Source organism: Pyrus communis, chromosome 1, assembly GCF_963583255.1.
Source record: "Pyrus communis chromosome 1, drPyrComm1.1, whole genome shotgun sequence".
Lineage (NCBI taxonomy): Eukaryota > Viridiplantae > Streptophyta > Magnoliopsida > Rosales > Rosaceae > Pyrus > Pyrus communis.
In genome coordinates this window covers 15,042,038-15,063,075 of record NC_084803.1, presented here as the reverse complement: position 1 = coordinate 15,063,075, position 21,038 = coordinate 15,042,038, and the positions used below count along the sequence as shown (strand labels likewise).

The following is a 21,038-nucleotide window of genomic DNA, read 5'->3' as shown; positions in this document are numbered from 1 at the left end:
GACCTACCCATGGCCTGGGACAGCAATTTACACTTTCAGGTATGAATTCGTGTAAGCCGCATTTTCTGTTTTGACATTTAATGTTAGAACCCTACTCTACGTCTTCCACAATTGCACGGAGATGAAATAACCAATGTCACCACAAGATGATGCCATCTGGCATCCTAACATTTAGGGCAAAGCAAAAAGGTGCAGATGAGTTTAAAGATCGTCGAGGGGGGATGAAGGAATGTTTAATGCTTGGAGGACGGAAAGCTGAGACTTGAGAGAGTTTACATGGACGCATTTATACATGAATCCGCTTCACTGGAAGATGAAAGGAAATTCATGACTAGCATGTTTAAAGTCATGAATTCGGAAATGAGCTCCAAAACCTGACATGGAAATCTGTTAACTAACGTGTTCGCTCACCTAGAAGGGTGTCATAAATCGAGGAAGCCATAAGTAGGTGAGAGAATGAAATCAACTACTCCCTCCGAATCAATCTAATTCACGATGTTTCAGGTATTGGATTACGGTTTGTAATATATGAGCCACATAACAAGTCATGAATCAGAATAATTCCAATACCCGTGTGCTATGAGAAATTAAAAATCAGAATAATTCCAATATTCAATCTCATTCCAGGTAAGTGAACATGTCATAAACCGTGATCGAACCCAAAAGCAATACCAGAAACTACAGATAAAATTCATTGGTTTACCAAAAGTAATTTCAGAAACTAAAGGGGAGAGCTTTAAGCTTTGAACCCCAATGCAAGAAATTCAGAAGTTGAAAGTTAATATTTTGAAATGAGTTCAAAAGCTCTATTAGTATTTTGTACAGATGCTTTAATTGGCAGACGTAGACAGGCCCTGGCTTCTAAGAGCTCTAGCTCTGTGCCGTCTCTTGAAAACATCTTGCCGGAATCTTTTGGTCTCGGTCTTCATCTCCAAGAAGGGTCTCCTCTCTATACTTTCTCTTTCCCTCTCCAGCATTCTTTGCCTCTTTAGAACCGCCAAGGCTGCGGCTTTGTTCTCCTTCTGTTGGATCTCCGTCTCTTCCTGCACAATCATATATATATATATAAACAACTGCACATATATAATAGGTGCCAACATATGTGACTGTCTGTGCAAGTACTTCGATACATGTGCACAGCCTACTGCATATTCAGGTTTTCATTCATCTGTTTTACGTGAACTTATTGGCGCTAATTTTCTAGCCATTACAAAGTTATTAAAGTAACAATATCTTTGAGTTTGGGAGATATTCCATTTAGTACAATCATGTCAATGTTCACTAAAATGGAAAGGGAGTGAACATATCAGGAAGGGGAATTAAGACAGACCTGAAGATCACGAATGAGACTGTCAAGCGATTTAATCTTCCTATGTGGCCACCGAGGAATACCAAATTCTCTGCATTTCTTCTTAAGTACTGTGAGTCCAACATTCAAATTTCTCGAAGCTTCCACAATTGGTAGATCAAAATACTTTGCCAGATCTGACAAAGAGATACTTGCTATGCGTCCACTTGGTGCCCTTCTTTTCTTCTCTGTAATACCTGCAACCTTGCACCTAGCCTATGAGATATCAAATTCAAATAATGCAGTAGTATAATGGGGAAAACATTGAAGAAAAATGATTTTTCCAAAAGGAAAGTATTGAATATCGATTTCTATGAAAAGTCCGGTATTTTACTTTCGCATACATTTACAAATGGTAGTCAGAATTACAAGATACACATCACTTGATAGTTGTCTTAGGTTATGGTAATAAATGAAACTTTTACGTGGTAGCATTCTTAAGTAAGCTGGTGTGAAGAGAAACTCTAGCTTCAGTTCCATACACTCCAAAGCCATAGAAGAAAACACCAAAGGATGCATACTGCATAGAAAGTTGAATTTTTTAACCCTGGCAACAACTGATTCTAAGACTTGTAACCCCATCACACTTGATTGCGACAAAAATGAATTGAAGAGCAGAAAGCAATGTGTGGCAACAATAATAGAAAGCAATGCATCTAACCTGGTGAACTTCTTCCACTTTCTTGATCCTCAGATGATTCAGACATTGTGACGGGGCTAGGAAGAGAGTTCAGATCCAGATCAAGTATCGGCCACCTCCTTGATTTGTGGTTACTGTCATTACTCCCTTGGCTCGTTTCCTCCCGTGACCTTTGCAATGATTTTTTGTCATCTGTTTTGCAACTCAACTCGAAAATCATCTGAAGATCATTAGACAATCTTGGAATTGTCTTCAACTTTGGATTTCTGAACAATTAGGACAAAATATTGTTAGAGTTATGAATAAGATTGGAGATAACAAGGAGGTTTGAAACAATCAAAACTTTAGAAAAGCTAGGAATCTGGAGCTAAGTTTGGGATTAGGTTCAGAGCAATTAAGGTTATATCTTCAGCAAAGATCAAATGTTCTATAGGGAAACGTAATAAAATGGAAAACCAAGCTTTTTCCATAAATGTTCTCATATCCTATGATAACGGATAAGTTATTCTGTTAGAATCAGTTTCGCCACACAAAATCACTAGAGAAAAGGAGGAAGATCGTCACTTGATGAAATCCAAAACTCTTTTAGGTAAATTTTAAATAGATGATTCCATATTGAACTGCTAATACTTCAGGGGACGCACATCAAATTCTACAGTAAACCCTCCCGATTAAGATTGAAAAAGCATAGACGTTACGAGCATATTTCAACACAAATGAAGTAGCCCACTTAACTATCGCTCAGTCTCTTCAAGCCAAGCTGGACAAATTCTAACATAAAGCAGGTAAACATGACAGCGTGTGACGCTACTCATAATAACTGATTAGTGACCAAGATGCGCAATCTGAAGGGGGCGTTCTAAGCACCCTTGTAAAGCACAAAAGGGGCAAGGGGCAAATGCAACAGGGGCGTTTCACACACCCCCTCCTGTAAGTATTTCTCGGGCACTGAAACCCGATAAACCACCTAGTTAACTAGGATTGGCAATGCCTGAAAACGGAAGATAATGCTGCACAAAACCAAAGAGATTCCACCAAACCACCAACTCTTCCAACGGGAAAATGAGGAGACTAGCACCATGAATTTCTCATCCAACCAATATCCTCTACATTTACAGGCCTAAACATGAAGCTAATCATTCTAACGACATGTTGCAAATCCGCAATCGGGTAATACTGCAATTAGTACATCTAAAACACAAACACGAACAACTCCAACTCCAACCAAAAGAACAACTGAACAATACCATGAAAAACATCAAAAACAGAGACAACATAAGACTAAATTCATTAGACTGAAAAGGGTACCTGGAGACTGAAAGAACAGAGGGAATGCATGTAAAATCAGGAGGTGAATTTTCATGAAATGCTAAAATGCAGACCCAGCAGCCATTAACATGCCCTTGGAGCACTTGGGAAGCCGGAAATTTCATCAGTCTCAGAACCGGCTCAGCTGACAGCTCCACATACAACCCATTTTCTCTGAACACAAACTCCCTCTCCACCTCATTTCTCTTCCCCTCATCCAATCCGTACACATGCAAGCTCCTGATCAACTCTGCCAAACACAAAAAAAAAACCATTTTTTCATAAAAATGAAAAACAAACAAAACCCAACAAGCAGAAGAGCAGAAAGATACAATATTTGGAGAGAAAGGAAAACAATTGGAAAATGGGGATGGTGGGTTTTGATAAACTCACCCTGGTTGATGGTGTTCTTGAAGACCAGGAGAGATCTCAGCAAATGGGGGTCACAGTCACAGGAATCCATGAAAAGTGAGAGAAGAAGATCATGGTGTTGTGGGGGTGAAAAATGTAGGGGACGGAGTACTAGTGCATTGCCGCTGGTAGTGACAGCTAAAAACGGAGAGAAGAGAGAGAGGGAATGGAATGAAATGAATGCAAAAACCCAGGCTCTGAATTTGGAGCCTGCCAAGCCAAAGTATTTTTCCTTTTTCTCCTACTTTTCTTTCTTGTTGGCTTTTTTTCGATATCTAGCCACACACACTACAATACCAAAAAAGTTTTTCCTTTTTTCGTTTTAGATATAGGTTACCAATTTTATTTTTTTCTTTCGATTTCATAATTTCAGGTTTTTTTTCATCTTTCTTTTCTGCTAATTAAAATTTGAGATTCATGTTTATTAATTACATAATTTGGAAATGAAACTTATTTAATGATAATAAATAACGTGATGAGTATTATCATTATTTCAGATGATGAACAAAATTATTTCCTAATAGTTATGAACGTAACTTAAGTGCTGAAAAACTTAATGCTCTAATAAAAAGACGTAGATTATACTAACATTTCATGGACTAAAACATTTCTATAATCATCTTCATTGTAAAAATTGTTTTTATTTAGGAAAAAATGAGACTAATTGTTCCGAATTATTGGAAGACATAAATTAGTTTCTTAATTTTTTCGTAAAATGGGGCATCCGAGGTTATGAATTTTGTCGTCTAGCTACTTAATACACGTGGGCTGCCACGCCAACCTTTGTTTTCTTCTGACCCGTAAATTGACAATAAAGTGCATTTCATTCCTCAAATTACCTCTTTATGCCATCCAAAACCCGCACTTACCAAATTAACGTTGAAATGACACAAAAATTTCTGCCACGGAATGTAGGGTGTCGAATTATTTACAGAAAGTGGCAGGGGCATTTTGGTCAAAATAAAATCAAACTTGGTCACGGAATCCTTAGTAACAACCTTTGGGCATGTGTGAAAGGTGGCCAAAAAGGGATCTGGAAATAATAAAGAAATAAGTAATTTACTTGTTCAATACGTTTGCAATTTCCATTGAAGCAGAAACTGCCATTGTTGCACATCTTTTCATGAGATTGGATGGTCGGGACGGTTGGACTACCGGGAGTTGTGTGTTTCTGTTGTATTTTGCACATATGTCCTTTCTTTTTCTCTAAATTGCAGATTCTACCTATAACAGACCGTCTGATCAGACGACTGATTCGACCAATTAATAAGATCATGTTACTTCATCAGTTATGAACATATTGATACACAATAACGTACATATATGCTTGTCGATGTCTAATCATACCCATATGAACAACCAGTTTGACTCAAGGTTTTTCGGAGCCAGAAATTTCCAAAATACTGTTTCATTTTCGAAATATAGAGAAAAACCAATACCAATGTTGTCGACAAAATTGATAGCCAAAATGTCTTGGGAACAAAATCTATGACACAATGTACGTAGGGATATGCAAGTTTCTTGGAAGCCAAAAAGGACACAATTTCTTGTTTCTAGTGTACAAGATGCTACAAGTCCTATTTCCACATCTGTAAATTCAGGTGGCAAAGCGTTGTGGGGATGATTTAGTGCCCCTAGTGTACAGTATACACTGACTTGAGTCCGACAAACCGGCATTAGCTATCTAGACTAAGCTCGGTATCATCCTCCAGATTATCAGGCTCCACGGGCGAGGAGGGTGTCTCCGCAAAAAGTACCTCATCTGGATACATCTTCTGGAAAAGCTGCAGCACCAACACCGAGTTTTACTAGGGTTAACATTAGGTGTGAAAGATGACGAGTAATTAAGCATAAAGAGACTGAAGCAAAAATAGTCCGTTAAAAGAAGACGTACCGCAACAGTTGAATCTACAAGATCATTGTAGTTAAGATTTCCATCCGGCATGGGAGTGAAGAAGATGTTTTCACATTCACCCTGAAATCAATGTAAATCACAGCTCCGAATGAAAAGACGCCAAGAACAAAAAAGCATCAAATAAGTGCACAATCGTCGTGGAAGATAGAGAATTACTAGGAAAAACTTAAGTCCATACGTACATTGTGCGCTGTTGTGAGCTCCTGAATGTATAACGTACTCCAAAGTAGTGTCGGTTTTACATCTGCATCTTCACTTTGAACCGCGGAACCACCTTCACGATTTGCAGAAACAGGAAGTGTGAGAAGTGCATTCATTGCCGCATGTAGCAACCTTTTCCCGTGTTCAGCATCATCACATAAACCAGAGAAGTACAGTACAAACCTGAAGTAGAGAAGGTAAACAAAATCAAATTTAAGAGGTTCCTCAAACAAGTTAGTGGAGTTAAACTTTTTTGCCATATACATCTAACTCATACGTAAGATAGCAATACATAAAACTATGGCAGAAAGAAGGGAAGCATTATTATCGTCAATGATTTAGCATACATACATGCCTGACGGACAAACAGCCAGTTTGTCCGAACCGCCACCTATCTGGATAGCCCGGATTGAAGTATCCTGCTCAGAAAATAAAACTGGGGAGGAAGGAGGGAGGATTTGAGACAAGCTATTTTAGTTCGAGTACTCGATTTCAAAGAAGCACAATAACAGAACCAGAGTTAACTCTTACATCTAGGAGGATACACAAGCAAGCAATTTGATACATCTGGCTTCAAGGAACTGGTCGTAATACATATTCCCCTGGCCACCTTTCTTTTATCACCTTTCAAACTTAAAACTTGAAGAGTTTCTTCCAGATTTGGTGAAGATGAAGCGGGCGGCAATGGGACTGTCAAGGTTGGATCCAAAAGCAGCTGATGACTACATATTTCCTCGCCTGAAGCTAATCTAACACCCTTGTATTGCCCAGTTTGCTGCAAAGTTCAAGCCATGATAAAACATCAACTATTTGCAACATTCTGGTAAAAATTAGTTTATTTCAGTAAATATGTTTTGTATTAAGAACAATCGTTAGTATATTCATTCCATACCTTGTCCATAAGCAGGGCAGTCACTGGCATTCGCAGAACCTGGATGAAAGATGCTTCAGATACAGATAAGAAATACAGCGGTATTGATGTATGTTTGTGCGTATATACTTCCAGTGAATGTTGTGGATTGACTCATTTTAGCAGAAATTAATGCGCATGAACATAACTCAAACCCATTTTAAATTGAAAAATAGAGCTATAACATCAAGCTAACTTCATGTTCTTTCTAAAAATAACATAATTCCTCCAAATACAGAGTCAGAGACAACCGGAAATTTTCAAGAAATTAAAAAATATATTAAGAAAAGTTAAATACGAGAGCACATGTTAGCCCATAATTAAGGCAGATATATACGAAGAAGTATGGACAGGCCAATAACAGTTTAGGATACTTTTCCTCGAAATTAAAGAGCAGATACTTCAACTTGAACTTACTTGGATGCAACCTTTAACAGCAGCACGACGGGTAAAGCCTTGTAATATCTCACCATGACCATAAAGTGGATAAAGCAAAGCCCCAGGTACATTTGGAAACCTAAGAAGAAAGAATGATAAAGAAACTACTTGTGGCATACAGATTTAAATATCTTATTGGTATAAATTTGAGGCTCGTAATCTTGAGTCAAGGGACACACTGAAATCATTAGGTTTAAATAAGAAAAACACTACACCTCAACAGCCTCTATTTTTAGATATAAGTTTCAATGAAAACAACAGGATACTACCCATTTATACTTCCTTCTAGTTTCCCCTTCTACACAGATGCACTTATTTTCCATAACCATAAACCATGGCTGTCAAACATTGTACGGTTTCTTCAAATTTTTATCACTAAATAACATTACTCTTAGCAATCTTCAAATTGTCTCTAGATAATAAACAAATCAAACATGTTTGATATATAGATAAATTCTATATGGGTACCAGGTCAAGCATCATTACAATAGTACTTCACAGAAACTAAAACATCACAGAATAAATGTTTAAGTACAAAACAAAATGAGACAACTGACCTTCCAACCGATTTTTGGTAGAGATCTAAACGCTCCATCCCTTCTCTTGTCTTAAGTACAGTTTTACAGACTTCCGAGTTGTCCTGATCATCATCTGCCAGGGAAATGGCATATAGAATACTCCTGCATGGAAGAAAATGACACATTCTCAGAATAAGGAAGCGAAAAACTATCTGAAGCAGTGAAGAAACAGTTTTCAGGATAACAAAGAGCCAGCTGCTTTCTTGGTGTAGTACACTATGAAGACTACTCATGCTTAGTTTATTGGGAAACAACAGAAAAAAATAAATAAAATACAAAATCAATTTTTTTTTTCATTACAAAAAATAATGTAACAAGCAGCAAAGAATACTAATTGGTTTCCTATAAATGGTTCAATAGCACTGAAGCAATGGAAACGTCCAAACAACTTGGCAAGTTAAAGTAATCTTAACAAGGCAAGTGAGACAAGGGAACAAAGTAATGTCACTAACAGATAGAGAAAGGCAATGTAATCTGTACGATTTAATCTTGGGTGGCAACCGCATCCTCTTTAAGAAGTCAGCAAAGGGACTCTCCAAATCCTCCTCTGAAATCTTTGCATTTTCATTCCCTCCATCATCGCCAGCAGAGGCTGCCAAATGCTGCTGAACAAGCTTGAAGAACCTCATCAACTGATTCTTCTCTATAAGACTCAAGCTCTTGTCTTTAAATATTGCTGATCGAGAGTCTGGCACACTGGATAATCGCCCGCTCTCATCACAAATGAAGCTCACATCAATGCTCTTGAAGCTCAAATACGAGCCCATGCCTGATTTAACTATAAGGTCAATGGCTTTGTCAGCACAAAACAAAACCCTAGGCCCACCAAGGTCGATAAGGAACTTTGAGAACTGATTTGCAAGGATTTCTGGGGCATAGTTGGCAGTCTCAATGTTGGAGTATACTGATCGGAGGGTGACATCTACGGCAGTGTAATCAAGGCTACTACTTGTAGAGGTGGTACCGACGATGGTAGAGGGCGGGGTAGCATGCAATTTTATGAAGGAGGTGAGCTCATCAAGTTGAAGAGAGGCAAACTGGCTGCCATAAAAATGGTTCCGGTCAAGGTGGAGGACAGTTTTTCCAGAAGCAGAGGCCGCAGCGGCAATTATTGTTGCAGGGAGGCCTGTCCCAACAACAATAAGATCAAACGTAGTGGTCTCGAGTTCGATTGGATCGTACAAAGACGAGTCACTCATGGCACTGGGTCGAAATAGTTGCAAATATCAGTTAAAGACCCTGCCTTTGCAAGGTCAGAGACTAGAAATTACTTAAAACTAACAAATCCGGCACGCCAATACGCATAATCCAAACCAAGCCTATAAGAAAACAAAGCAAGCAAACAAGAAACTCAATGTTAATACATTACTTATACAAAATTAAGCATAGATACGGAACTTTCGAAGAAAAATAAGTTGTGGGTATTGATTATTACAGCAGGTTATCCATTTGGGGCCGTTTCGATATCGAAATTAAATCACTAGCAATTCATTTCAAACCAAAAAGAGTAGAGGATCTCAAATTCTCAGTGAAACAAACATGGGTTTATCAAAAGCAAGTCAACTGAATAGCTACGGAGACTAAAGCTTCGATCTTTATATTTAAAAAATTATCAAATCAAATATGCAAGTGAAAAATTAGCAGAAACCAATCGGAAGATAAGAAGTACAGATTACAGAGCAAAAAGGCAGCTGAGATGAGATTAATGGAAGTTGAGAAGCCGCACCGAAAAATGGAAAAATAAAAGAAAATCGGTTTCAGGAAGACGATGGATTGAAGGTCGCTAAAACTTACCTGGGAATCAGGAAGGAAGACGAAGAGTCGCAGCGAAAGAGCCCGCGGAACAGCAAATTCAGATGAAGAAGAAAACCTCTCCGTTTAAAGTTTGTACGGGTGAAGAAATAACTTTCTCATCGACATGTCGTTTCTCATTTGGGCACGAGTGGGCTACATGTCGTGCGTTATTACTTATTTTTTATTGATTTGTGAGTGGTGTGTGCTATTACTTGTTAGTTGTTACTTACAAAACAAAAACACCAATAAGCGCAGCCCTTAACAATAACATACTCAGAACTAAGGTTGTATTGAAAATTTCAAATCTGAATCGGAATTTTTTGTTCCGAGTTCGTTTATTTTCTATTTCAAAATTTTTTGAAAAATTTGATGGAAATTGGAATGTACCTATTTGATGGAAATTTTTTGAAAAATTTTGCAATTAGGAATATATTGTCGTCTCGTCTTACGATTTATTGAGTAAAAGAAAGTTTCATTTTTTTTTATAAAAAATTTAGTTTTTGCGTTTGAAAACACACAAATTAATAAAAATAGTTCACGAAAATAGATTTTATGACGGGGTTTTGAGATTTTCGCAAAGCGGAACCCGTTCTTGTAAAAAATGTGCGTGTGGAATTTTTGCAAAATATTCATCCAATATCATTTAGCTCATCTTCCTTTTGTCCACATAAGGACTTGAATTTAACCAACAACTATTGTTTGTATATAAACTAAAGAGAAAAATGTTCTAGCCCAAGCCACACAATGGAAATTTCACATATAGATCTAAAACCTTCAATCCGCGACCATATCACTGTCTTGATCTGGATTCCGCCCGTCTAGCTTCATCCGGTGTCGATGGAAACAGCTCCACGTACCTCGACCCAATGGTCATCTTGTCCTTGCACATTGCCTTCTTTGCCTCGTCTGCAGAAACAAACTCCACATATGCCTCCCCGGTAGCTTTTCCGTCTGGGCGGCAAGCAATATGCACCCTATCTTCTACAACCTTGAATTCTCCAAAAAACTCCACAATTTCAGATCTTTTTGCTGAGAAGGGGAGGCCGCGCATCTTCAATATTTCAGTGTACTCCATTTTCTCCTTGTCGCTGAACCTCTTTGATTTAGATGGAGGAGGGCTTGCTGCTTGATAGTCATTATCATAAATTCCTTCATAGTTTACCTCTGCTGCAACAGCCTTGTAGTACTCCTGCCTCTTGCACCTGAACACTTCGACGTACCGACGGCCCATGTTCTGCCGATCTCTCTGTAAAGCAAGCTCAACCTGCATGGGTCCAGCAAAAACAACAAAGGCCTCGCCTGAAAACCGTCCACCCTTGTTGACCAACAACACATCAACAATATCCAATCCAGCAAAGAACTTGAAGATGTCAATATCTGTGCAGTTGAATGGAAGTCCCCTGAGACGGGCCAAAGGAAAAACCGGGGGCTGAAAATTCCCACCATAGCCATAAGGTTGAAAGCCACTTGCGCCGCTGCTCACTGCGAAGTAGGGATCCATCATTCTTGGTCTCTTTGAGCCGACCTCGTACCCGTCCGAAACCCCCCCGCTTCCCAACATTGCCCTTAAATACCCAAAAAAGAGAAAATCCCCCACTCAACCTGTTAATAAAACCGAACCCAACCCACACATTTCCCTGACACCTAATGTCTGAAACCCTAGATTTGTTATTCTAACATAAATAATAATCATATCCACCAACCCCATATCAAACATATTAAAACATAAATAAACCTAGATGCATAGCAAACCACAGGAAAAAAAAAATATCCCATTTTTCCTACAAACAAGATGTCAATCCTTATGCAGCTATGCTAACAGGTGCAAGCAATCATATGAGATTTCACAAGCATAAAATCGGATTCCCAATCACGCAATACATACTCTACGATTTTAATAATTCACATCACCGCATAATCTATGAACTATTTGAGCATGTCACATATCATGAAAATCACAAACTCAAATTTCAAATTTGCCCTACTTGTTTGATGAATTACACAAATAAGTTAATAACCAGCCAAGCTCTAAGTGTTCTACTAAATTCTTGAATTCGAAAAAATCCCAATTATATTACCAGATAAAAAGATTTTCTTGATCAACTTTATTTACTCGATTGATTACCTTAATCCAAAAATCATCAGAATCGTAATCAAAACCATCAAGTATGTTCTAAGGAAAACAACCACAGATTTCATACCTACAAATGCCAAAAAAAAAAAAAAAACCAACAACATCGCGAGAAACAAACAGATGCATACAAAATCGAACTGTGCTTACCCTCTCGATCCGTACATGGTAGCAGGCTTGCAGCGATTTGAATTCCAAGGCAGCTTCGAGTCTCTAAAGGAGAAAGACTGAAATTTGGGGATTTGAGTATTATCCAGAAAACCCTAATTGCGATCGTTCGAAAGGACAATTAGGAGATTATCGAGCTTTGATTTATATATGAGTCTCCATTGACCAGCTCCCTAATTGGGTCCGTGACTCGCCAGTATTTTGGGCTTTCAACCGACCCAATTGATCCAATCTTCAAATTTGAGGACGAGCTTTGGGCCAAGATTTTGGGCTTTAGGCCAGCCCATTTGAACTTTTCCCATGGGTCCTGTGTCAGCCTGCTTTATATGTCTCTTTGAATTTTTATAATTTTGATAGTATTCGAACTTAAAACATTTTCCAATTGAATAACAAGTTTAACATCCCAATTAACGTCCCAAACAAGCTACACCGTTGTACACCTTACTTAACTCATAATTCATAACAACACAATCTTGTATGGATAATCTTGACTGTGAGATTTTATATGAGTTAATGTGTAGGTCAATTTACATCACATTAACAAAAAAACTCATTAATTTAATGAAGGATTAAACTTTCAAAGAGACAAAATGTATATATTAATACAATTTGAAAATTACTTTAAATTTGAAGAAAACATAAAAGAAAGACGGAGAATATAAGGAGCATTTTCAAAACATATATCAACGTTCTCCGATGCAAAATAACTGAACAAACATCGTGGAATCTGCTCTGCAAACTGCAAAGGACTAGTTTACAAATCAATGAAAAAGTTTGGATTAGCAAATGGTACTTAATTAAATTAAGAACAAAATGCCAGCTTGTTTAGTTAGCACTGTTAATACATTTATGCAGTAAATAATGTCTAGTGGAGGAGGCCCGAGACATGTGCACATCGAGACATGTGCACATCAAGAAAGAAGGGTTTACGTTAAAATAATCTCACGTGCCAAAAAGCTGGATTAGGTTAAAATAAAACCAAATTGAAAAGAGTCTCCACCAAACCTCACCAATGACTGAATCAACACTCAATTGCATTTGAATTTAAAGATCAATTTTTATGGTACGAGTATATTATTATTGTATTACGTGTTAAAAATTCTATATTGGAAGCACAACAAATGACAATATATGGTACATGGCTTTATTCTTAATTGAGTTTATATCACAAATTAGTCTTTGAAATTGTCTCACACCATCAAGATGGTTCATAAAATTGAAAATCGAGCAACGTATTCCCTGAAAGTAGATGTCACAAATCAATGTGATCATTCCATCATAATTTTGTAAAAAATTTTGTTATGTGCTAATGTGTGTTTAACAATTAATTAAAAAAGTTGTCAAAACACATTTTTTGCACAATGAGATTATCTCAAGGCAGAGCTTGACATTCTCCACGTCACCAAGATCACCGGGGGAGCGCCCAACAAGCCCTCCAATATTAAGGTTGTGAAGATGTCAATCGCCCAAATGTTGACGGTGGAGTCACAAAAGTCATCACCAATCAAAGCCGTTAGCAAAAGTGGTCTCAATCCTGGTCCAATTCGATGAAGGTGTAAAGATAAGTGTCTTGAGATTTTTTTTTTTAGAGAAGAGACGGCGAAGGATACCATAGATGGAGGTATAGGAGTATGAGTTAGGAACGGAGGTGATTAATTATTAAATTATTAGACCTATTTCTAACGATAGGGATAAATTCACTCATTTTGTCTCTCTAAAATTTAATTCCTTCTCTTCTGTTGTACGTTGATAAATGCATAAATGCAAATTTTGAGAAGGATTCTTTAACTGAACTCTAGCAGCGCCGCTTCCTCTCTCTCACGAAGAACAAAAGGATCATCTTGCCGCCGACCCCTTTCTTTGGTAGGGCACGGTTGGCAACCTTTTCTTCTTTGTAATTTCTTTTTTCATTTTTTTTCTCTAGAATTTTCCTTATCCTATCTAGAATCTCAGGCTATGCCTTCACGGATGGCTTGTTTTCCCGGCGTGCTTTAGGCATTATCCTAGTGTTCTTTGTCAGTTTTTTGGTGTTTGTCTTTATTCTGTGTTCGAAAAACCTAATCATCCTGCAATTTCCCTCCTTCAGCCCCCAACACCCATCACCTTCTATCTCCTTCATAATCTCCCCTTATTTGAGCATCTTCACCCCGTTGGTAGAAGGCAATGACAATTGGAGGGCAAGGGCAATGAAATTATCCTTATTATTCATGCTAAACAGTAATTGTCTTTACGCAAGTCCACTTATTTGGAAGGAACAGGGCAAAGGAAGAGAGATTACTATTCATAAATATATTTTTTAATTTTTTAATATTTTCTTCGTCTTTTCTCCATGTGTTAAATTTGTAGTGTGTCTTATTCTATTATTTTTGGTGTATTTAATTTTATATGTTTAACTTGCAATGTGTCGAACTTTGTAAGATTTTATAAGTGTAAACCTTGTATGTTTTTTAAATGTTTTTAATAATTTTTAAAACAAATTTTAAATTTTCTTAAGAATTTTTTAGAGTAGGATTAATCCTAGCCATTCAATTTTTAGAATCTAACACACCACAATGCGCCACGTGGCCTGACTCCAAGAATTTTTTTTTTTTTACCATTAGAAATCCAACTACCCAGATAAACAAACTATTAAAAACCCAGTGGCTGTTGTTGCATCATGTTTGAGTCGTTTGGCTCTGTCTCCTTCACATAGGGGACGTTTGTCTGCCGCTTCATCAATCGAGCGCACGCTAGCCCTTGCAATAATTGGCATGGCAGCTGCCAAAGCACTTGCATTTCCAACAACTACCCTTCTCATTTTTTTCACCGGTGAAGCAACTTTCTTGGGGCATGAAGGCAATTTCATCCAATTGCAAGGGCAATTGGGAATGGGTGAAGATGCTCTTATACACTATGTTGCAGATATGTCAATAATCTGTGATAAAATTATGTATGCTAATAAATAATAAATGTGAATAGAAAAATTAATAGAGTATGAACAAAACAAAAATATAAAACAGACAACTTGAAGATCAAGGCTTGCATACCGCAATGTCCTTGAAACAGAAATTTCGTCTCTACTCAATGCTTGTTGTTCTACGAACGTCTGCTTCAACAGGATTCAACGATCAAATTAGGATTCCAGCACCGGAAAAGTTAACTTCTGACGAATTTCTGTGTGGTTCTCTCAGTAAGAATATTCATGAATGTAGAAGAATAATTTGATATTTTTTGTGTTCTAAATGTCATGCAAATAGATGTATATATAGTGGGATTATGCATGTTCACAATAGGTATGAAAATGAGATGTGAATCTTGGGTAACATCTCTTCAGAGGGGTGTTGTGCTCTCTGCGTTTTTTCATTGACTTCAGACTTCATCTGAAAAGATGAGTCTGTTCAAAAATAATTTAGTTAAATTCGAAATTAATTAAAGAATTTAATTTTCAGAGCCTAATTATTATATTAATTATATATATATATATATTAATTATTAATTAATTATCAACTAATTAGTACACCCCAAAGCTCAACCCCAAGGTTGAGCCTAATTTCATTCTCAATGGTCCATTACCCTAATCACTATCTATAAGAGACAAAGCCTTATAAAGTGAGAAAACATTTTAAGAATGGCTAATGTGGAACAATAAAATTTCTATTCAAAATTTCCAACACACAAGGCCTCCCATAACCTTTGCTTAACGATACAATCGGCAAACTTGATTTGGCCGCCAGATCTAAATACTCCCCTCACTACCCCTCGCTTGACCGGCGTGCCATAATATCGAGGCCAAGTGTGTAGCGGTTTAGGTGTTTGAGATGCCCCTTTTAGCCACATCTTCTCAATTGCTTGTGTTTTTTGTTCTTTTTGCAAGGGTATATGAAGGTGGTTTAGATCTGGTGGTTCTTTTCCGGTGCGACGATTTTGATGGTGAAATCTAGTTGGAGTTGTTTTCTTATTGTGGGTTGGAAATTTTTGTGTTGCAATGCCTTCATCGAATTCAACACGGAATAAATTTTCTCAGGGCAGCTATCCTTGTGGCTAGTTGCTAGTGAGGTAGTAGCGGCGATGACGACGGCAGCAACTACGTTCTGCTTTTGTGGGATGAAGATTAGAATTCCTTTTTTTGTTTTTTTTATCTTTACATTAAATGAGTTTCTTGACTATCCTAAATTTTTATTTGATTGTTTGACGTAATATACATTGAGTCTTCCCTCGTTCAATGAAATTTATGTTTTCTCCGACCCAAAGAAATGCAAATATCTTGAGAAAAAAAATTGTGTAAAGAGAGCGCGCACCACACAATACTTTTGGCAAACTGGCCCCCAACTTTTCATTTCTCGATGGCCACCTGCTTAAATTTGTACCAAACACAATTTACTTTTTCTTTTTTATTTATTTTTTTAATCCAATATACAAAATTATTCGGTACTGTGATAATAGTGTCGGTGAGAGATGCATAAATACTGTCTTTTGCTTTTTCCGAACATAGATACTTTTGTTGATTACCGTTCAATCTACTGCTTGATTTTACTGGTATTTGGTGATCAAGCTCCGAAGCATAAGCTTATCTACACGATGACGAGAACAAGAAAATGTATTATTTCAATAAATACAGTCGGTTATATAAATTTTAGAACGTTATTAAATTCGATTTAATTAACGTTAAGTTTTCGTGATTTCCAAGTATTCTATATCTTTTCTTAAAATATATTTTTAAATTTTCTTAAATCTTCATCTACCTTTTTCGCTGTGTGAGTCTCTGACTCAAACTCTCATGTTAAAGAAATTAATAAACCTTCATTACTTTAGCCCTAGTTACTTAACCTGGTTGAACACAAAAACATTACTTAATTTACATTGGTTTTATAATCCAATACATATATAGCATGGTTAGGAGAGATTTTTCAGTGTGACCGGCATACGAGAAGGTACACTACGTGTCACTATACAAATTATGGGATATGTGTATTAAAATGTTAATAACTTAAAAAATAAAATTTCACACCACTTACATAAAAACATGTCATATACTACTCGTGTTACTATCACAATAAAAAATTTCTCCACGGTTAGCACTTACTTGCTTTTCTAAGCAGTAACTAACACGTACGGATCTGGACTAAACCAAATTATTATCCTCTATGAACCCAAATTTAAATTAATGTAGTACATGAGACAAATTAGACGTCCAATAAAAAGAATTGTTGGCTTTGAACTTTTGATTGGATCATAACTATACAAGAAGGTGGTTACATTAATAAAAGCAAAAATAGCACATCCGATAATGCGGATAGGTAGCAATGATTCAACTGAGAAAAGCATACAGAATAGAAAGTTCCTTTCTATATTATTAAAGTAGGGAACAAAAAATAGATCGGAAATCAAACAAAAGCAAATGCTAGAAGAATAACTTACGTATAACGAGTTCATCGTTATTATAATATTTCAAGTTTAACAATATATTGTGATGTAGAACATGTTTACACATGATAATACATTAGTGGACTGAAATGCCACATTACGATGAACCCTTTCATATAAATCATTCTTATGTGTTATTGAAATACGATAAGTTTGGCAATTTGAAAATCTAATTGTGCACTCATCATAAGAATATTTTTCTTTTAAACATAAGAGAAAGAGAAATGATAAGGGAACTCTCTCGTAAGTAGGATGCCATCTCATTGCACAATATTTTATAATCTTGATACGAGAATTAACGTTAAATTGTGAAATGTTACAAAATCCATACACAAGTGATACAATGTAAGTGGGTAACCTTTTTACTTTCATAATTTTGAAATCTGCGTGAACGTGCCTAACCAGATCTCATTAGGTACTTTTATAAGTATTTTATTAACTAAAAAAAGATTGAATATTAACATCACAGAACGACCAACATGTTTCAATCCGTAAAGAGCATTTTTTAGTACGTTTTTCAACAGACTCCAATGCAAAACATTTGAACAAAAATCTTAGAATCTGCCCGTCAAGATCTACAAATTAAAAAGGGCCAGCTTGCTTACGATTTGTTAATGCATCTTATGCAATAAAACAATGTTAATTAATCGATCTCGCTAGTCCTTTTAGAATGTTTACCTAGACCCAAGATTTTTATTTTTTTTAGATACTATCAATATTAGAGACAACAAAAATAAAGTTTTTCGTACTAAGTATGATCAACTATATGAATCCTAAAATATTATTGCACTCGATTCTATATTACATTTTCTATTAGATATAAGTATTCCAAATCTACTATCAATATTAGAGAATGAGAATCACAAGATCTCAATATAGTGTAAAGATAACCATTTTTAACTAATTAAGCTGCAAAAGCGTACCCTGCAAACCCTAGAATAAAAAGCAAAAGGAAAGTAAAAATCAGATCTCACGTGCTATTGTATAAAAAAAGAGACCAAGTTCTCTCACTTCATCAATGCCTGGCCCTTTGGGGCCAAGCAACTTCCACTAAATTTTTTTAACCAAAAAAAAAAAAATCCCCTAAAATTGCAACATAATAATTGAGTCAACAAAATATGAATAATAATTTGAAATATAGGACAACCTATCTTAGTCCCTGTGGTAGTAGGTAACTTATAAGAGCGAAGCTTTAGCTATCAGATCATAGCAATGGATGTTTCAAATCAGATCACCATCCAGGAAGAAGCAGCTGGTTCAAGTTTTATGGATCTTGACGTGTACAATGCGGCAAAAGCCGGCGATGTCGACGTCCTTCGGAAGCACAGAGACCACCTTGACCGAATGTTGACTCCAACCAAGAACACAATCCTCCATGTTTACATAGCATGCTCAACGTTGACTGAAACTGACTCCGAAGAAGCACTGCTACTAGTAACGAAGTCAGCTAATGTCGTCGAGAAGATTGTTGAAATGTGTCCGCCGTTACTGTTCCAGCCCAACGACGGCGGTGACACCGCATTGCACGTTGCGGCGAGGCACGGCTGTACTCGTGTGGTTCAAGTTCTTCTTAAGCAGGCTGCGAAAAGAGATTGCGGCCCCGTGGGGAAGCTGATGGGGGCAACCAACAAAGTGAAGGACACGGCGTTGCACGAGGCAGTGCGGTTTAACCACCGTGGTGTGGTGGAGGTGTTGACTAGAGAAGATCCTGATGTTTTGTACACTGCTAACGTAGATGGCGATACGCCGCTCTACTTGGCTGCTGAGAGGGGATATCGTGATTTGGTTTTCGAAATGCTTGGGACTTGTAAATGTTTAGCTTATGGAGGCCGCAACGGTAGAACGGCTTTGCACGCTGCTGTGATCTGCAACGATGAAGGTACGTATATAATTAATTCACATATTATTTTCATTTACCTTTGGCTTAATTTTTCATTTCTCAAGCTTGAGATCGATTAGGATCCATTTTTACTCAATGTGAGATACTAATTACAATTAGTTAGTTATTAGTTATATATATTCGAACGAAATCCGAGAAAAGAACTTTATTCGGACGAAAAAAAGCTTTATTAACATGTCATGCTCAATTCGAGAAAAAACTTTATTCACATGTTGTGCTCTAATTGATTCTTAACTATGAAATTATGTCGGCGCTGACGCCCGTTCTCTCATTGCAAAATCAGTATAAGTTTTCTCGGTTCAAGTACCTAAGCAGTTTTCTCTAAACTGTAATGTTATATGTAAAAAGACCTCTGTTTTATTTATCTTAATTTGTTATTTGTATTCTTTTTTGCTTTAGAAATGACGAGAGAATTACTAAAGTACACTGCAAAACTGGCTCTCACCAAAGCGGTAGATGGCCAAGGATGGACACCTCTTCACTTCGCTGCACTCTTCGGTCACCCTTCCATTGCGAAACAACTGCTAGAATCCGATAGATCGGCTGCGTACATTGGTGACAAAGAGTACAAGCAGACACCCCTCCACATTGCAGCCTTTGAAGGACATGAAGGTGTAATGAGAGAGCTTGTTTTGCATTGCCCCGATTGCTGCGAACTGGTCGACTACAAAGGCCGGAATGTTCTTCACTACGCCGTTAAGTGGTGTCAAAGTCCAATTGTTCAGGATTTTGTTCTGAAGGATCCATGGGTTAGCAACACCTTGTTAAATGGAAAGGATGCTAATGGGAACATACCGCTCCATCTACTCACTCTTTCTCTGCTATGCGCGTCTGATCGTTTTGTAGGTGATGGTAGAGTTGATAAGATGGCATTCAACAAGGCAGACCTAAATGCTTTAGACATTGTTCTGGCTGATGAAACTCTGCCACCAACACTCAAGGTATGGTTGTTGCACTTGCAATTACATGTAAGAGTCGCTTATCCTTAACTATTGGTCACAATTCGGCACATATATCCAACTATCTCATTAAAACTACATAGAGAAACGTTTTTGCAAACATGTCGAGATCTTATTTGTCCGCAAGGATTTTCCTTATGTATGTGGTCAAACTGAAAATTAGGCATCTTTCTTCTTTGTGTTGCAGAGTGCCAATGGAGGCATTCTGGGAAGGAATGGGGCTAGACCAGGTTGTCATCGAATTGTATGCGGTGAAGACAGTGTATGCCAAAAAGTCTATCCTTTTAGAAAAATTGAAATGGAGCAATTCGATGAAAACGAAGGTGGTAGCAGAAGTTCAACATTCAATCTATTCGAATGTGGCAAAGACACAGATGTAATATTGAAGCAAGTCGAAGAAGCCCATCTAGTAATGGCTACACTGATTGCAACTGCAACCTTCGCAGCAGGTTTCGTCATGGCCGGTGGTTGTTACCAAAGTGAAAGAGGACCACCAAGCCAAGATTGTGCAGTTCTAACGAGACATACAGCTTACCAAGCTTTTGTTGTAATGGATGCTCTGGCCTTGTTTATGTCCACTTGTTCTGTCTTGATGCACTTTTATTTGTCTAGGCCGGACGCTATTGTTTGGGCGTTATCTTCTACCATGACCGCCTTGATTTTCACGGTGACTGCATTCATTACCGGCACATATGCAGTATCAGGTCATTCTCCAGGACTCGCCATCGCTGCTTGTGTGCTTGGCTTCTGGTACTTTTCCGCAGCTCTTTTCATGCTTGGTCGTCCATCTACCAAAGCTTTTCGGCGGCATTTTTTTCCAGTTGCCACCGCAGCTTAGTTGAATCAAAATTCTCTACTTGCCTTGTTTTTACTTGATTTGATTTCTAATCTAATATATGCCTTGTATGTACAAATCCAAATTAAGTTAACTTGT

General features: G+C 37.4%; 4 protein-coding genes across 5 annotated transcripts; 1 reads left to right on the top strand and 3 right to left on the bottom strand.

Moving 5' to 3' along the window:
* Nucleotides 1-622: 622 nt before the first annotated feature.
* LOC137718742 (protein RKD5-like) lies at nucleotides 623-3,953 on the bottom strand. The gene is made up of 5 exons (XM_068458281.1): nucleotides 3,690-3,953; nucleotides 3,297-3,546; nucleotides 2,010-2,254; nucleotides 1,331-1,545; nucleotides 623-1,043 (listed from the first exon to the last, which is right to left on the bottom strand). The coding sequence occupies exons 1-5, from the start codon at nucleotides 3,757-3,759 to the stop codon at nucleotides 831-833; spliced, it is 993 nt and encodes a 330-aa protein (XP_068314382.1). The 5' UTR covers nucleotides 3,760-3,953; the 3' UTR covers nucleotides 623-830.
* A 1,182-nt stretch (nucleotides 3,954-5,135) lies between these two features.
* On the bottom strand, nucleotides 5,136-9,638 carry LOC137742350 (rab escort protein 1-like). Its single transcript, XM_068482202.1, has 10 exons — nucleotides 9,544-9,638; nucleotides 8,230-9,068; nucleotides 7,729-7,851; nucleotides 7,151-7,250; nucleotides 6,716-6,754; nucleotides 6,355-6,598; nucleotides 6,175-6,259; nucleotides 5,805-6,006; nucleotides 5,602-5,682; nucleotides 5,136-5,491 (listed from the first exon to the last, which is right to left on the bottom strand). Exons 2-10 carry the CDS (start codon nucleotides 8,946-8,948, stop codon nucleotides 5,384-5,386), a joined length of 1,701 nt encoding a protein of 566 aa, XP_068338303.1. The 5' UTR covers nucleotides 8,949-9,068; nucleotides 9,544-9,638; the 3' UTR covers nucleotides 5,136-5,383.
* Nucleotides 9,639-10,141: 503 nt separating this feature from the next.
* Nucleotides 10,142-11,953, bottom strand: LOC137742337 (uncharacterized). 2 transcript variants are annotated; one of them, XM_068482191.1, is made up of 2 exons: nucleotides 11,825-11,942; nucleotides 10,142-11,025 (listed from the first exon to the last, which is right to left on the bottom strand). In XM_068482191.1, exon 2 carries the CDS (start codon nucleotides 10,811-10,813, stop codon nucleotides 10,334-10,336), a length of 480 nt encoding a protein of 159 aa, XP_068338292.1. In that variant the 5' UTR covers nucleotides 10,814-11,025; nucleotides 11,825-11,942; the 3' UTR covers nucleotides 10,142-10,333. The 2 variants fall into 2 exon arrangements, with proteins under 2 accessions (XP_068338292.1, XP_068338284.1); XM_068482183.1 differs by having other exon boundaries at nucleotides 10,144-11,108; nucleotides 11,825-11,953.
* Nucleotides 11,954-18,457: 6,504 nt separating this feature from the next.
* Nucleotides 18,458-21,002, top strand: LOC137709732 (ankyrin repeat-containing protein At5g02620-like). Its single transcript, XM_068448750.1, has 3 exons — nucleotides 18,458-19,124; nucleotides 19,545-20,086; nucleotides 20,292-21,002. The coding sequence occupies exons 1-3, from the start codon at nucleotides 18,458-18,460 to the stop codon at nucleotides 20,940-20,942; spliced, it is 1,860 nt and encodes a 619-aa protein (XP_068304851.1). The 3' UTR covers nucleotides 20,943-21,002.
* Nucleotides 21,003-21,038: the final 36 nt, after the last annotated feature.

What these genes read in the sequence shown, in the direction of transcription:
- LOC137742350 (XM_068482202.1), bottom strand. Translation starts at nt 8,948, where the DNA reads ATGAGTGACTCGTCTTTGTACGATCCAATCGAACTCGAGACCACTACG. An exon ending in CTGTTAAAGGTTGCATCCAA is followed by an intron (nt 6,755 to 7,150) that starts GTAAGTTCAAGT and finishes TCTTTCATCCAG; the next exon opens with GTTCTGCGAATGCCAGTGAC. An exon ending in GCTTGTGTATCCTCCTAGAT is followed by an intron (nt 6,260 to 6,354) that starts GTAAGAGTTAAC and finishes CTTCCTCCCCAG; the next exon opens with TTTTATTTTCTGAGCAGGAT.
- LOC137709732 (XM_068448750.1), top strand. Translation starts at nt 18,458, where the DNA reads ATGGATGTTTCAAATCAGATCACCATCCAGGAAGAAGCAGCTGGTTCA. An exon ending in TGTGATCTGCAACGATGAAG is followed by an intron (nt 19,125 to 19,544) that starts GTACGTATATAA and finishes TTTTTGCTTTAG; the next exon opens with AAATGACGAGAGAATTACTA. An exon ending in CTCTGCCACCAACACTCAAG is followed by an intron (nt 20,087 to 20,291) that starts GTATGGTTGTTG and finishes TTTGTGTTGCAG; the next exon opens with AGTGCCAATGGAGGCATTCT.
- LOC137718742 (XM_068458281.1), bottom strand. Translation starts at nt 3,759, where the DNA reads ATGGATTCCTGTGACTGTGACCCCCATTTGCTGAGATCTCTCCTGGTC. An exon ending in TCTGTTCTTTCAGTCTCCAG is followed by an intron (nt 2,255 to 3,296) that starts GTACCCTTTTCA and finishes CTAATTGTTCAG; the next exon opens with AAATCCAAAGTTGAAGACAA. An exon ending in AAGTGGAAGAAGTTCACCAG is followed by an intron (nt 1,546 to 2,009) that starts GTTAGATGCATT and finishes GCAAGGTTGCAG; the next exon opens with GTATTACAGAGAAGAAAAGA.